The sequence below is a fragment of the Nyctibius grandis genome, chromosome Z (assembly GCF_013368605.1).
Source record: "Nyctibius grandis isolate bNycGra1 chromosome Z, bNycGra1.pri, whole genome shotgun sequence".
NCBI lineage: Eukaryota > Metazoa > Chordata > Aves > Nyctibiiformes > Nyctibiidae > Nyctibius > Nyctibius grandis.
The window spans coordinates 7,513,755-7,530,764 of record NC_090695.1 but is presented as its reverse complement, the minus strand read 5'-3'; the positions used below and the strand labels follow the sequence as shown (position 1 = coordinate 7,530,764).

Below are 17,010 nucleotides of genomic sequence, written 5' to 3'. Positions count from 1 at the left end.
TATATAGGGGAAAATGCTAGTGTGTCAGTTCCAGCTCATATCCACCAAATCCTGTTCAGATCTCTTCTCCAAATCTGCTTTTTGTGGCATTTTCCTTGGAAGGAGATGGGAGCTGCTTTTGAGTAACCTGCAAAGACTTCTAATGTGAATTTGGTTGTGTTTTGTTAAGTGATTCATGACAGAGTTGATAAGGTGGAATTACCTGGGAAGGCAAAGATGATGAAATATGGCACCATTCCACGTTACAGAGAGCAGCTGCAATACTAAACCATTGCTGGATTATTTCATGTTCAGTGATGGAGGACTGGGTGTAGGAAATAGAGGGGTGGTACACAGAAATGCAGCAAGGTAGAAGGTGCTGTCAACTCTGAGAAAGCATTTGAGGTGCTGGGGAATTTGCAGAGAGATGTATGAAGGAGGCTGTTCTTTCAGGGTGGGAGAATGTGTGGAGATGGATACGTTAGTGGTTAAAGCATTAAATCTTGATGTATTGGAGGTGATGAGGAGTAAACCATGAGAAATAGGAGGAAAAACGCCTAGTAGAGTACCAGCCCCACATGTGGAGTTCACCCAGAGAGGGAAGGGCAAACTTTTCTCTTTTTCTCCCAGACTTAAAACAAAATGCTGCTTTTTTTTTTTTGCTGGCATGTTCTGTCATCTTGGAGTGCAAGCTTTCTAGGGTGAGGACTGTCTTATCTTCCTATAGAGGACCTAGAAGAATGATCTAAGGCGGTGGTCTCCACCTTTTCTTGATCACACACCCCATCAGTAAAAAATTTGTGAGCACTCACCCCCAATATATTTTTATTTCTCAATTATGTAAGTATACTGCTGTACTAATATGTATGTTATAAAACATATACAAAAATAAAAATGAAAAATGGAAAAAGGATGAGAGAAAGGTTAAACAAACACTTATTTTTAATTTTTAAAAATTTATTTATTAACTGTATTTCCTTCATGTACCCCAATGGATTGTCTTGCGCACCCCACTTTGGAGACTACTAATGTAGTGTTTTTTATAAATACATGAACAACAAAAGGAGATCAAAGGAGTATCTCCATTTTTTATTGGATGCAGAGGGGAACATTGTGACCAGGGTTGAGGAAAAGGTTGAGGTGCTTAATACCTTTTTTACCTCAGTCTTTCACAGTAAGACCAGTTGTCCTCAGGGCAACTGCTCCCCTGCACCAGTAGACAGGGATGTGGAGCAGAGTAGACCCCCTATAATTCAGGCGGAAGTAGTCAGTGACCTGCTGTGCCGCTTGGACACTCACAAGTCTATGGGACGGACGGTATCCACCCAAGGGTACTGAGGGAGATGGCGGAAGAGCTTGCCAAGCCGCTCTCCATTATTTATTATCAGTCCTGGCTAACCGGGGAGGTCCCAGATGACTGGAGGCTGGCCAATGTGACGCCCATCCACAAGACGGGCCAGAAGGAGCATCCGGGGAACAACAGGCCTGTCAGTCTGACCTCGGTGCCCAGCAAGGTCATGGAACAGATCATCTTGAGTGCCATTACACAATACATAGAGGACAACCAGGGGATCAGGCCTAGTCATCATGGGTTTAGGAAAGGCAGGTCCTGCCTGACCAGCCTGATCTCCTTTTATGACCAGGTGACCCACCTAGTGGATGAAGGAAAGGCTGTGGATGTAGTGTACTTGGACTTCAGCAAAGCCTTTGATACTGTCTCCCATGGCATTCTCGTGGATAAGCTGGCAGCCCGCGGCTTGGACAGGTGCACTCTTCGCTGGGTTAAGAACTGGCTGGATGGCCGGGCCCAGAGAGTGGTGGTGAACGGTACCGCATCCAGTTGACGTCCGGTCACTAGTGCTTCCCCCAGGGCTCAGTACTGGGCCCAGTCCTGTTTAATATCTTTATTGATGATCTGGATGAGGGAATCGAGTGCACCCTCAGTAAATTCGCAGACGATACCAAGCTGGCTGGGAGTGTTGATCTGCCTGAGGGTAGGAAGACCCTACAAAGGGAATCTGGACAGGCTGGATCGATGGGCCAAGGCCAAGTGTATGAGGTTCAACAAGACCAAGTGTCAGGTCCTGCACTTGGAGCACAACAACTCCATGGAATGCTACAGGCTGGGGAAGAGTGGTTGAAAAGCGGCCCAGTGGAAAAGGACCTTGGGTTATTGATCGATGGCCGGCTGAGTATGAGCCAGCAGTGTGCCCAGGTGGCCAAGAAGGCCAACAGCATCCTGGCGTGTATTAAGAATCGTGTAGCCAGCAGGACTAGGGCAGTAATTGTCCCCCTGTACTTGACACTGATGAGGCCACACCTTGAATACTGTGTGCAGATCTGGGCCCTTCATGACAAGAAAGACATGGAGGTGCTGGAGAGAGTCCAGAGAAGGGCAACAAAGCCGGTGAAGGGTCTAGAGGGTATGTCCTATGAGGAGCAGCTGAGGAAGCTGGGATTGTTTAGCCTGGAGAAAAGGGGGCTGAGGGGAGACCTTCTCGCTCTCTACAACTACCTGAAAGGAGGTTGTAGCAAGGTGGGGGTCGGACTCTTCTCCCAGGCAGCTAGCGATAGGACAAGAGGACATAGATTCAAGCTGCGCCAGGGGAGGTTCGGGTTAGACATTAGGAAGAATTTCTTCACAGAAAGAGTTACTGGGCGTTGGAATGGGCTACCCAGGGAGGTGGTGGAGTCACCATCTCTGGAGGTGTTTAAGAGAAGACTAGATGTGGCACTTAGTGCCATGATCTAGTTGACACAGTGATGTTAGGTTAAGGTTGGACTTGATGATCCCAGAGGTCTCTTGCAACCTAGTCGATTCTGTCATTCTGTGATCTGAGAGCTCCTGTAATGTAGTTTAAATAAATTTTCCAGTCATCAGGTAGTAACTCTTTTTCTCCAATTTTTTTTTTTTAACGTTTGTACTGTTTTCCTACCTGACGTTTCCACTTTTAGGAAACTGGGCATGGTACAAGGGTAAAACCTTCAGACCGCATCCACGTTGCGATTGTGGTCCTGGCCTGACCCCAGGTCTGTGGCCCCTGGTGTTCTGTTGCTTTTCCAGGTGTGGTATCGCTGGAAGATGACAGCTCGGAGCTGAGGATTGGGAGGGGAAAGCGTTTAGTCATTGCCTTTAACTTGCCATTAAGAGATGAAGTATTTGTATGTAATATTAAAAATGTCTATAAAGTAGATTTATTTTGAAGTTGAGGATCCAGGTAAATCTTCAGCTCTGCTGTAGGTCAGCTTCTGCCCCAACTTCCTTTAGTTCTTTCTTTCTAAATTGTCTTATATGTGTAATACGAGGTTCATAAGAGCTGTCCAGCTCTATTACGATTTCAACTGTTAATAAACAATGTTGTCTCTTTCACAGGATTACTATGGAATTACATTCCCTGCTCCTGCAACCTTGACAGGCAGAGATGGGAGTCTTGCTAACAACCCGTACTCAGGTGAGTGCTATTTACAGACGAGGATGGTAAGTGAGATGTGCTGGTTTCTAGATGCAGGTCATCCTACCATTGCTGAAAGAGCAATCATTTTTCCCTTCTGTAAGCAGTTAAACCCATCAGTCCAAACTAGTCAAACAAAAGCGAGCATCTCCCTCTCAGCCCTGACATTGATGTTTCTTCATGGTTTTGGTCAGTAATTCATATGTGACTTCTTCTGGGACTAAGTTGGATACCCTTTGAGAATAAGTGCAAACTTGTTACGACTGTAAACGGCAGTGTCATAGTGCCCTTCCTGAGCACATACAGGTGCTTGAAAAATATTCCATAGTGTAATAATCACTCTTCTTCAAGTTCAGATGGCTTGCTTTCCTTTTTTTGGCACTGGAATAGTCCCCCTCAGCAGCTCCCCATAATTTGTTACGACTATTTTAGCACTTGTGTGTTCCCAGCAGGAGCTGCACGTAGCAGGCTCTCGCTCATCCTCCCCAAATCTAAAGGACTTCATTCCCAAAAGTACGTGGTCTAAGAAGCCCTTCTTCATTCCTGCTCTTGCTCTTCAGTTGTTATTGTGCAAAGATGACATTAATGCCATTTTCAGCCAGTGGTTTTCTTCCACTGCCATCTGATTACAGCTTAGAACTGTAGCCATAGGTGTTACAATTCTTACAATGATGCTATTAAATGTTGTCATACTTCTTGGTAACTAACATAAAGGAATGCTGGTTGGGAATGAGATAGATGTGATTGATATCGTCACCTCTCTAAAAAACACGTCAACATGCTGCTCTGTAGGCTGCCAGAAAATGCAAGTGTTCGCGAGTTTTCTGCTTCATAGTCACTTCTCTTGGGAGGTTGCTTTTGGGTTAATAATCGAATTTCCCTTCCTACTTCTTCAATAAGGTGGCCCGCGATGCAAGCCTTGCTCTTCTGGCCTTCAGCTACTGTCTCCAGAACTTTGGTGGTGTGAGGAACCGGACATCTAACTAGTCATGCTTGACAAATAAACAGACACTGACAAAAATATGCCCATCACTGCCTGTAAATCCTAACTTGTTTTCAGCCCACGAAGCTTAGCTAATCAGTTTAACCTCCAGGAGAGTCACACTTTAACCCAACAACCGTTTGCTCTCTGGCTATTTACCATAGTTCTGCTTTTAACACATTTTATGGCAATGATCTGATAGTAACGGATCTGCTCAGACTGCGTGAGATAGGTAAGTATTGGTATCTCCATTTTGTCGATGGATTATCATGGCACGGAGTTCAGTGGCATGAACAGGCAACGTCCCTGTGGCCATCGGGAACAGAGACGGGGAGAGCGCTTCCCATGAACAACTGCAGGCTTTCGAGTGTAGGATGTGTGCCCTTCTGTAGTTGTCTACTTGTATTCAGAGGGTTTGAGTCCTTTGAATCCTTCACTTTTGGAGTAGCTTTGGTAGCTTTTCTGATCAGTTCTTTGTTTCACAGGTGACGTAACAAAATTTGGCCGTGGGGATTCTGCCTCCCCTGCTCCTGCTACCACGCTCGCCCAGCCGCAGCAGAGCCAGACGCAGACTCACCATACAACTCAGCAGCCCTTCCTCAACCCGACCCTGCCCCCGGGGTACAGCTACACTGGGTTACCTTATTACGCTGGTGTGCCCGGTGTACCCAGTGCATTCCAGTATGGGCCAACCATGTTTGTAAGTGCAGCAGCCTAAACTGTAACCCTCCCTTCATGCCTCTCTGGTTTTGCTCTCTCCAGCTCAAACCTTCTACATCTTGGAATCCTAGAATGGTTTGGGTTGGAAGGGACCTTAAAGAATCATCTAGTCCAACCCCCTGCCATGGGCAGGGACACCTTCCACTAGACCAGGTTGCTCAAAGCGTCATCCAGTCTGGCCTTGAATGCTGCCAGGGAGGGGGCACCCACAACTTCTCTGGGCAACCTGTGCCAGTGTCTCACCACCCTTGTCGTAAAACCTCTCTTCCTTACGTCCAATCTAAATCTCCTCTCTTTCAGTTTAAAACCATTGCCCTTTGTCCTATCACTACAGGGCCTGGTAAAAAGTTTTTCTCCATATTTCTTATAGGCCTTCTTTAAGTATTGAAAGGCCACAATAAGGTCTCCCTGGAACCTTCTCTTCTCCAGGCTGAACAACCCCAACTCTCTCAGCCTTTCTTCATAGGAGAGGTGCTCCAGCTCTCTGACCATTTTTCAGGGTCCTCTCCTGGACCCACTCCAACAGTTCCATGTCTTTCTCATGCTGGGGACCCCAGAGCTGGATGCAATACTGCAGGTGGGGTCTCAGAAGAATGGAGTAGTGTTGTCTTCCCCAGTCTGCAAGGGATCTCCAAAAATGTGCAAGCATGAGAAAACAGTTGTTGCAGTCCTTTCCCCAAGAAAACGGGAAATTTAAAATGCCAGAGTCACCATCTCTGGATGTGTTTAAGAAAAGCCTGGACATGGCACTTAGTGCTGTGGTCTAGTTGACATGGTGGTGTCAGGGCAATGGTTGGACTCGATGATCCCAGAGGTCTCTTCCAACCTGATTGATTCTGTGATTCTGTGACTTCTGTGCAGGTTACTGTAAACAGGAGACAGCTGCAGCTCATTGACTCAGTGTTCCTGAAAGCCCTTACCAGTCTCTGGAGAGCCAAGGGGGTTCCCAAAGCTGAGTCAGCGAGCCTAGAGTGCCTAGGAAATTCTTTTGAGGATGGAGGAGACCCCATTAAGTCAGTGAGCAGTGCTGGTAATCTGAGGAGGAAGGAGGTTATTTGGGGAAGAGGTGATGCTCCAGGCAGAAGGGTCTATTTTAGGGCCTGTAGGACTGTGTTTTATGAAACAGCCTCAGGCAGGAGTTGGTGCTTCGTTTGATTCTGGAGGGACAGCGCTCTCTGGTTGCTCCTTCCTGGGTTTGTAGGTAAGAATTTGCTGTTTACAGTCAGTGTATGAAAGAACTATGCAGCACTGCATAGAGGGGCGGCTCTAGCAGAAACCCATTACAGCAAGTTACTGCTGAAGCTTGAGTGCCATGTCCCACGCTATCCCAGTGCTCCCATCTCCAGGTTGTTTCCCAGGTGAGGTGGGAGGTGCCTTTCCCACTAGATGGCAGAGGGAGCTCGTGTTTTTCGTTCCCCAGTTGACAGCGCCTTTTGTTCCCTTCCTTTGCCCAGGTACCTCCGGCATCTGCTAAACAGCACGGAGTCAACCTGAACACTGCCTCCACTCCTTTCCAGCAGGCGAGCGGCTATGGGCAGCACGGCTATGGAGCAGGTACGCTCACCACCGCGATTTCCACGTGAGCGTCTGCAGAGCTGCTTGCACACTGTAACACCTTGTCTTGTACACACCGGCAGGCTATGATGACTTAACGCAGGGAACGGCAGCTGGAGATTACAGCAAAGGAGGCTACAGTGGGTCATCTCAAGCACAAAACAAATCTGCTGGCACTGGACCTGGGAAAGGTAACACATGAGACTTGAGGTTGCTCTTGAGTGGGATTTAGTAGGGCAAACTCCCAGTGTTGCCAGTGCTGTGCAGTCGACACAGCAGCCAGCTCTAAACGGGGTCACGATCCACGCTGTTTCTCCATCTCCCGTATACAGAATGCTTTTCTAATGGGCCAAGTGTTCCTTCTAAACCTCATGGCTGAACTTTGCAGAAGGATTTGTGTGGCTGGTGCGCAGCTTTGTCCACAGTTATACATGGGAGAGATGGTGTGCTGTTTCCTCTGCCAAAGTTTTCTTTGCTGAAGAATAGTTGTCCTGCAGCAGTGCCGTGTCTTTGAAGCCTAAGCAGTTGGATGCTGCTGCTGAAATGGTCCTCTGCCAAATGAACACTAGATTTTAGTTTCTTGGTAGGCACCTGAGATAGCCATGTGTTAGGAGCGAGCAGGGCAGCTCACACATCTCTGGGCTGTTGTTTCAGCTGCTGTCCGTACACCCTGTAACTCATCGCATTGTTTCGTGCCTGGAAATGTTTCCTTTGTGACTGTGAAAGCTGAAGAATTTATACAGCTTATATGAAAGCTTTATTCTGGACATGCTGGTTAGACATGAGAAATGTATACTGAACTGCTTAGCACTAACTAGTTCATCCTTGGGCTTAAGCAAATACCAAGCATTTGCTGTGCATTTGAAACACCAACTGGACTGTCTTCAGCCAAGAGCTGATCACACTGTCCTCTGTGGAGGAGCAATCCAAAAAAAGAGCAATGTCCTAGGAGGGGTACAACCTTAGAGCAGTGTACACCCTCTGAGTGCAGTCCTCTGATTCACTGGCCAAAGGAACCATGGGTTTTATTCTAATCCAAGTGAAATGATTAGAGCCAGTCTTTATAAGACTGTGAATAAGTGGCTGGTTTGAGAGTCGTCTCGCTGGTGAGTGTTTCTGAGCCTGTTATGGCACCACCAGGTCCAGATGGAAGCCAGCCTGAATCAGTGATACTCTCTTGGGGCAGAGGAGCATTGCAGACCTCACCCTTCTGCAGCATGTGAAAGGACAAGGGCTCAAATGTGGAGCAGATGCTAAGTGTCATCACTCGGCTCACTACTGGAAAGCTCTTGAATGCTGCAGTAGAGCCGAATGCATCCCTGATCCTGGGGGAAAGCTGGCTTTTCGTGGGCTTAAACGAGTGTTCGGTGCAGCCAGCTGCGGCCTGGTGAAGTGCATTTGAATCCAAGAGGTAACTGCTGGGTTGTGGATGTGGGTGACTTATCCCAGTGGGCTGGTTTCCCGCTTTGCATTGGAAGCGAGGAACCAAGTGCTTTCTTCTGTTTCCATGTGGGGTGCCATGGGTCTGAGAGCATGGAGAACCCCGCTGACTTGGCCAACAGCGGCAGCAGGGCATGTGGTGGTTGACTTTCTCATTGTCGGTGGCTTTTTTTGTTTTCTAGGTGTTTCTGTGACCTCAAGTAACACAGGTGTGCCTGATATCAGTGGCTCAGTCTATAACAAGACTCAGGTGAGCAACGGTGGACCCTTCTCCCTCGTGGCCTGAGGCTGGGCCAGACGGCTGCCCCTGTGGAGCACTGGCGGCTGGGGCCATTCCCAGGCCGGTCGGTCTCAGGGTCAGCAGGCCGTGGCATTTCTTACACTGGCTCTGTTCGCTGTTGGAGAAGAGTCCTGCCCTCTGTCCCATCGCTTCTGCCGTGTCAGCTCCTGATGGCAGCTGCTGGCCATAGGCGCAGCACTTCACGCTGCTGCACGCTGCCCGCCCTGCCCGACGCGTGCTGTGTCCTGGGTGCAAATGAAGTGTAATAGCATGTGGTTTTAGTCAAAATAGCCCCCAAAGCAGGTGAGTCAGGAGGCCGTTCGCTTTTCACCACAGACACCAGTCAGTAGTGCTCATCCCTAACACCCGAGGGTCCCTGTCCCATGCTCTCCTGTGGCTGTTGCTCAGCGTACAGCTTCCCAGGGAAAGCAGAAAGCGCTTTGACAAGCTGTGGTGTGCAGTGGGCTTACATCCAGCTCTTGTTCTCCCATCAGCTGGGGGAATCAGTGTCTGGCTGTGATCCATGCTTACAGGTAGGAAGGCAGCTCTAAGCCCCGGCTTAGTGTTAGGGGTCAAGCTTTGGCCATGGGGAGGAAAATCGTGTTGCAAGTTCTTGTGTTTTTGTTCGTCCGCCCAGGGTAGGTTGAGTAATTCCAGGCTGAGCCCCCACAATGTGTGAAGGACTGATTTCAGGCAGCTGCTGCCATCCCATGTCCCTCTGAGTAAAAAGAGGTCAGGGAAAAAAGGAACACAGTAGCCATGGAAATAAAAATAAAGTAAAACGTTGGAGGCATTAGTGCAGAAATGTGGGTGAGAACAGGAGCCCAAACTCATTTGCTGCAGTGCTCACAGGTATTCAGTGTGACTTGGCTTGCCCAAGGGAATGGTGGCAGGTTCAGGTGTTGTGTGTTTGGGCCGCTCTTGTTCTTGTCTGGTCACCGTGGGGCTGCTCACACCAGTGTCTGACGCTGTCCCCCTCACCTCCTGTGCAGACGTTTGACAAGCAGGGATTCCATGCTGGCACGCCGCCTCCTTTCAGCCTGCCCTCTGCTCTTGGATCGACTGGGCCCCTGAACCCTGGTGCTGCCCCGGGTTATGCTCCGGCCCCGTTTCTCCATATCCTGCCTGCACATCAGCAGCCTCATTCCCAGATGCTGCATCACCATCTTCAGCAAGATGGGCAGGTGAGTTGGCCCCTTCTGCATCTGCAGCGTGCCTGAGGGGAGATTGCTCCCACCCACATCCCAGCAGGCTCTTGGGGGTTTTTGCTTCCTTCTGGTTTTCGCTTTGCTCATTGGGAAAGGGCCTTGACAATGATTGCAGACTGACAGACTCGATGCTGTTGACCGGCTTGGGGAGGGAACCTCATGAAGTTCAGCAAGGGCAAGTGCAAAGTCCTGCCCCTGGGGAGGAACAGCCCCATGCATCAGCATATGCTGGGGCCCAAAGCAGCTTGGCAGAAAAGGCACTGGGGTCCTGGTGGACACCAAGTTGGCCATAAGCCAGCAGTGTGCCTTTGCCACAAAGAAGGCCAACGGTATCCTGGGCTGCATTAGGTAAAGTATTGCCAGCAGGTCGAGGGAGGAGATCCTTCCCCTCTGCTCAGCACTGGTGAGGCCACAGCTGGAGTGCTGTGTCCAGTTCTGGGCTCCTCAGTGTGAGAGAGACATGGATGTACTGGAGTGTCCAACAAAGGGCCACAAGGATGATAAAGGGACTGGAGCATCTCTGCTATGAGGAAAGGCTGAGAGAGCTGGGACTGTTCAGCCTGGAGAAGGCTCAGGGGGATCTTATCAATGTACATAAATACCTGAAGGGAGGGTGTAAAGGGGATGGTGCCAGGGTCTTTTCAGCGGTGTTCAGTGACAGGACCAGAGGCAATGGGCACAAACTGAAACACAGGAGGTTTCCTCTGAACATCAGGAAACACTTTTTTACTGGGATGCTAACCAAGCACTGCACAGGTTGCCCAGAGAGGTTGTGGAGTCTCCATCCTTGGAGCTGTCTAGACACGGTCCTGGGCAACTGGCTCTAGGTGACCTGCTTGAGCAGAGGGGTTCGACAAAACACCTCGAGAGGTCCCTGCCAGCCTCAGCCAGCCTGTGAAGAGACCATCCTGATGTGGGCAGTGGAGGGATGGGCTGTGAGGTGTGAAGCTGAGGCAGGCGCTGCTGTCCCCTGGCTGTGGCAGGAGAGCAGGACATGGGCACTTGTACTATCACTCGGGGGGGAAAATCGAGCATCCCCTTGCAGGTTGCATGTCAGCTCTGATTTCTGATTTGGTTTCACCAGCCCATGCATTTCCTTTCCTCACTATAAATGTTCCCTGAAAAACAGTGTTCTGCCTTAGAGTCCAGAAATAGGAAGTGACTTCTCTCTCCGAATGCGTGACATCCTTGGCTGGTGCACCACCGCCATTCACCTTGAGGGCTCCTTTGCCGTCCCCAGTCTTGTTCCTCTCCTTCCTTGTCCTTGAGCCTGAGTTGGGTGGGCGGGCGGGCAGCGGGACAGCGCATCCCCACCCTCCTGCTTGGTGTCTCCGTGGCCGTTCGTCCTGGGTTGCCAGGTGCCGAGATGTGGCAGAACAGAAACGGATCCATTCAGGGGGAGCATCGCTGTGCTGGTGGGTGTCAGGGACCATCCCCAGCGATGGCAGCTCTTCTGGTGACGTTCAGATGGGCTTGTCTTCCTGGGAGCACTGATGCCCATGTCTCCTTCCTTTCCGATTTCTAGGGTGGATCTGGCCAACGCAACCAACCCAGCGCCATGCAGCAAAAGTCTCAGGCTACCAAAACCGCCTATGGAACTTCTCCATACTGGACAAACTAAATCCGAAACCGGGGAGGGGGGAGAGAATGAAAGGAGAGGAGGAGAAAGAAAAAAAAAAAAAACAGAAGAAAAGTTAAAAAGAAAAAAAAGCCGAAGCCCATTCCTGGAATTATTAGGAGAAGAAGTAACTGCTCAGCCAAACGTCTGTGCGGGGAGCACTGCAGCCAGCCATCCTCTGTGTGACTCGCCCGCTTCCTCTTTGAGTTGCTGTTGTATGTAATATATTTATGTATGTATTTGTAAATGTAATAGAGCCTAAATGTGGTTTTCTGCATCTTGCAGCCTGTTTTATTTCCTTTGTTGGAAAACTAGTTATTCATTTCCCATCTGCACCAGGGCATCCTTCCTTGTTTTTTCAAGCTCTAGGGGCTGTACAACTCTGTCAAAGACAAACTACGCCATTTTTTTGGAGCTGGAGCCCATTTATTTAATACAGTTTTTATCTAAATTCAGGTAAATAAGGAGGCTTGCCCACCCCAAACGAAGAATCAAGGTGTGTCCTGTTGGTTCGATTTCTTCCCCGAGCCCCCAGTGTAGCTGTTACTCTGAAAAGGAAAGGAAAAAAAAAAGTTTTGTCGGCCTTCCCCTTTCTTTCATCTCCCCCCTCCCTCTTGCTGTGGAAGACAAACTCTCATGGGCAGTTTGGTCACTGTGGCCCTCCCTGAGCTGCAGCCTCACCTATTTTTCAATTTTTAATAATAATAAATAAAAGACAGGGTTTTGTTTTTTCTTTGTGGGGTTTATTTTTGTTTGTTTGTTTCTCTAGCAAGAGACTTCGGATGGCTCAGTGCGTTCTGGAACCTCCTTTGCATCATTAGAGGCAAACAACTATGTAGCGGTTTCTTAAATAAAAGTATAAGCTGTGTCTTGTACCTCTTTTTGCCCTGAGCCCCCCTGCCCAGGAAAGCCAGAGCTACTGGATGGAAACTTCACCTGTCCCTCCCCCCTTTTTTAAAAAAAAACCCACCCTGGAGCCAGCTCCTGGTCCTTCTTGTCCTGCACCAGTGCAGTGAATGTTTTAGGAGTTTAAATTCTTCTTAGCCCTTCCTCCATCTAATAAAGATCTGAGCATATCACTGGTGTTTGTCTGCATTGTCAAAGGCTCCAGAAGCAGTTTTGCTTCTACAGCCTGTCCCTTTCCACCTGCTCCTGCAACGAAAGCTGAGCACAGAGAGTAAGAGCACCAGACGGGTCTGCAGGGGAAGCTGAATACAATGACAAAGGTGAGTGCACCTCAGTGCTGAGAGCTCACAGGCACCTGCAGTGGGAAGGGGGTCCTGGGCAGCATCCTAACTCCTGCCATAAGCATCAGGTGCCTTTGGTGTCCTCTGGTGTGCTCTGAATCCCTGTGGAGCAGCTGGGATATGTCAGGCGGGAGCACAGCTGCTTTGCCCGTGAGGTCCATGGACTCCACCAGGAGGTCAGTGGTGTGGGCTCCTGAGGGATGGCTCCTGCCTCAGGCTCATCCTCCTGAGCATCCTGGCCCCACGCAGCAGAGAAGGTGGGTAAATGTGAAGCTGTAGGTGTCCATGCAGCAGGTGAGGGGCTTTTTTGCACTTCCCAATTCTGTTTCAAGACCCACAAGAAAAAAAAAGCATCTGTTTCTACCCTGAGAACCACTTTTCTTTCTTGGAGTCACACTTTCACCAGCTCCCTGGTCCTGTGGGAGCCCGTGGGCTTGGAAGAACTGTCACCCAGCCCTTCCCCTGCCTCTGAGCAGCACAACATGAACTGCACTGGCCGCCTTCTGCCCCAGCTCAAGTTTTAATACTGGTCAAACAGCAGCAGCTGCTGCAAGCCTTTGGCAGCTGCTGTCCCACTGCCACCAGCTTTGAGGCCTGAATGTCAAGGAGGGCAAAAATGTTTCTGCAGGCTGGGACCTTGGTGCCTGCTGTACAGGGGCTGCACCAGCAGCTGAGCCCGCAGGGCTCACAGCAGCGGCACCTCATTTACTCATGGCAGAGCTGTTGACTCACAGGAGCTGTTTTTTTTTAAAAAACTGTCCCCCCCCGACAGCCACCTTCACACGCTTAAGTTTCTTATTTATAGAAATCCACTGCTGCCCCACAGGGGTGGGACAGTTCCTTCGTTGTGTGTCAGGGTCCAGGAGCTGGAAGCAGCAAAAAGCAACATGGGAGCATTGGTGCCAGCACGCAGCAGCCCCCTGAGCCTTGGGTTTGTTGCAGAGCAGCTGCAAGGGAGACTCTGCACAAGGACTTCAGCCAGCTCTTCTCTGCTGTCCCCAGCTGCACAACTTCCATTCTCAGCAGCAGCTGTGGGCACAAAGGGCAGCACTTCCAGGCCTGGAGGCGAGGGGCTGTGTTGCCCTCCAGCACCCCCCTCTTCCCCAGCACAAGACAACTCCAGCGCCTTCACGTCTGCTCTGGGGTCCAGCCTGCTGCCAGCACGGTGCAGTCAGCCATGGGCAGGCTCCTCTCCAGGCCACACTAAACAGGATGGTTTTCCCCTTTCCCGATGCTGTTGGTTCCAGCAGGGCTCTTCTGCAGCAGTTTCCTCTCTAATGCCCTGTTCCACACTGATGCCAGAGCTGAGGTTGCTCAGCTGCACTTTTGGAAAGGAGGGATAAAACCAACCACCACCAAAAAAACCAAAAAAACAACAAAACCCCCAAACCAAACCAAACCTGCGCAAGCAGCAGCAGGGTTTACTCAGGGCAGGCTGGAGAGTTTGTCCTGCCTTCAGTACCACACCCGCTGGATGGAGCAGCTCTGGGCTGTAGGAGCCAGGCAGGAGCCAGAAGCAAAGCTGATCCCAGGCAGAAGGCCCAGACACCACCATCCTCACTCCCCTGCCCCAGTATGAGCCTCCTCTGGGAATGCAGCTCAGACATGCCATCACCATTCCTCCACCACAGCTGTGAAGCAGAAGCACTCAGGCCACAAGCACATTTGATGCAGGAGCTGCTGCACCGTGAACGATACCAAGTGCAGCTCCTGTACAATTGTCCCACTAATTTTAGCTTGACTGCAGGAGCGAGGCACTGCACAAAACAAACTCCTCCAGCCTTGACCTTGCAGGGAACAGCATGGGCCAGGCAGGGCAAGCACCCTGAAGGGGTGGCAGTGATGACCTCCATTCCTCTGCCAGCCTTCTGCACAAGGTCAAAGCCCCTGCCCCAGCAAGCAAGTGCCCTCACTACCTTGTTTGACCCCAGCCCCATGGCAGCAGTTGCTTTGGCCCCATCCTGCATCCCTGCTGCCATCCCATGAGACCATGAACCATCTTTCCCCCAGTGCCCCCTTCCTGACTTCAGAAGACTAAATGTAACAGCCAAGCCAATGGCCTTTTGCCAGAGTACTTCTCCAAATCAGTTTATTCTTTAGTCCTGGGTTCAGGCAGGCAGCTGTCAAACAGCAGCTTTATTTTTCAATAACCTTATAGATGTTTATGGATAGGTATAGGCATTGATACTGGAGCAGCACTGACCTTGTAAACAGCTGTTATTCAAAGCTTTAAATAACCCATGCAAATAAACCAGCTCAGTTAACATGGAAGTAACAGTACAGGGATATTTTCATTTCACATTTTTATTAGTAGACAGATGTGCAGAAAAGACAAAATATAACTACTGAAGGGGAAGACAACACAAAAATGCATCAGTTAGTTCTTTCTGGTAAATTATACTGAAGGAAAAAAAAAAAAGAAAACATCTGGGATTTCAGCTAAGAAAACTACTAAGAAATCTAGTGTACCCTGCTGGTTTCAGAATGGTTGAAAACTGCATTTGAAGGGGGGGTGTAGCTGCAACTGTTAACGCTAATATTGGCTGAGACGGGAGAAAAGAGTTAAGAAAAAAACAGAATACACAGATCAGGTAAACATTTTTCTGCAACTTCTTAAATAGTTTCAAAAAAAAAAAAAAAAACCAAACAAACAACCCCTCATAATTGAGTTCATATCTCAAAAAAAAAAAAAAGGAAACCAGCAAGTCAACAAGCAATGACACTGCACGGGACAGTGGGGAAGAGAAATTAGTCTGGTTAACATGGGAGCTCTCAAAAACAGGGTGCTTTTTGTCTCTAAAAAAGGGTAACAGAAGAGCCATGATAATGCATCTTACAACACCAAGCTTGAAAATACAAGTCACTGGAGAGTATACAGTGAAGATGGTCAAAAGTACAAGGGAAATCCTGAAAGATGCAGTATGCTCATATCAAACCAAGCCATCAGCACAGCCAGCGTTGCCATACTCTGCTCCTTCACACCCAACAGCTGGAGGTTGGTGTCTCTGTCCCGGTGCGGCCCCGAGACCAGCCCTGCAGCCAGGAGGCCCAGGGACCCATTTGCCAACACCAGCGCTGCCCTCGCAGGGCTGGAGCGAAGCTGGGGCGTGCCCCACACCATCACTGGATGCAGGGGAGCCCCACTGCTGGCTCCAAAAAGCACCACGGGCTGAGTCAGTGCTTGCTGGAAGGATGAGCTGAAGCAGCTCATGGGGGACACTCTGGGAGGGCTCCAGCTGCCTCCTCAGGTAACATGCAAGCAGGAGGGCAGACCGTCCCAGGGAGCACCGTGGGACAAGGTATCACCACTTGGCTGCCTTTACTCCACAGGGCGCAGAGGGATGCAGCACCGGCACGCCCTGGGGCAGAGGAGCAGTGACCGTCCCTGCTGCAGCAAATCCCAGCCAAGCAACATGTTGAACACACACCTGCCTCGCTCACTTCAAACGGAGCCCCACCAGCCTTCCTCCCCTCCCCAGGGTCTGCCTTCCTCTCCAGGCAACACACTTTGAACTTGCTCAGTCTCATCCTGCTCCTCGCCCCAGGACACAGCCACCAAGTCGATTGCAGAACATTTACTCTCACCAAAGCACCCCCCCGAGGGACTGCAGCTGGTGATGTACCATTGACAGCCCTGAGATACACACACAGCAGAGGTACGAACAAACGCCTCAGCCCGCAGCGCTTACCAGGGTAACTGCCTCTGTACCTGTGGGAATGGAGGGTCTTGCCCAAGCAGGGCCAGCACCTCCCGTCTGCTCCTGGAGGTGCCAGGGCTCAGCACAGGAGGGCAGGGCTGGCTGCTGATCAAGGGATCATGCAAAAGGTGAACTCAGGCCACTGCACCACAGCCAAACAAGAGGACACTGCAACGGGGTGAGGGTGCTGAGGGACCGAGGAGGAGGGTTCTGCAGAGACAAGCATGCAGGATCAGCCCCTGCCCACAAGGGAGGGCCCCAAATTCTGCCAAGAGCTCCCAAACACATGCAGGAGGCCAAGCTCAGTGCACCACCTGACGCATGCTGCTAAATAGCCTGTCAAACCCTGCTACTGGCTGCCTTTTCCAGCCTGAAAGCATCATGTACCCCTCTCCAGTGGGGCTGCACACGCTCACCCGTGCCCCATCCAGCCAGGCAGGGGAGAGCCCAGCACACATGAATCCCTCTGCCCCGTGCCCCAGCCACTGCAGGCACTGGGACAGCCTGGCCACCCCAGGCAGGCACCAAAGGCAGCTTTGACTTCTGCTGATGCTGCAGAGCTGCGTTTACCAAGGCATGACCTACACAAGCAACAGAAAGAAGGCTCAGGCCAGCACTGGACTTGGGCTGCAGGAAGCAAGGGCTGCAAGCGAGCACTGGGGCAGGAGGCTATCGGTCTCTCCCACTGCCAAAAACAAGTTGTGGGTGAACGCTGGCCCGCTGGGCAGCGGGATGCACGTCTATTCTCCCTCCGGAGAGGGACAGCTGGCAGCAGGACTCAGCAGCATGGCTAAACGGAACTTTTTCAACTTCAACCTAGTCTGAAAAAAAA

At 50.4% G+C, this 17,010-nt stretch overlaps 1 protein-coding gene across 1 annotated transcript; it reads left to right on the top strand.

Moving 5' to 3' along the window:
* Positions 1-1,322: 1,322 nt before the first annotated feature.
* On the top strand, positions 1,323-11,321 carry LOC137675851 (ubiquitin-associated protein 2-like). The gene is made up of 8 exons (XM_068422104.1): positions 1,323-1,622; positions 3,353-3,431; positions 4,899-5,113; positions 6,588-6,687; positions 6,771-6,878; positions 8,310-8,377; positions 9,400-9,591; positions 11,141-11,321. Exons 1-8 carry the CDS (start codon positions 1,323-1,325, stop codon positions 11,234-11,236), a joined length of 1,158 nt encoding a protein of 385 aa, XP_068278205.1. The 3' UTR covers positions 11,237-11,321.
* Positions 11,322-17,010: the final 5,689 nt, after the last annotated feature.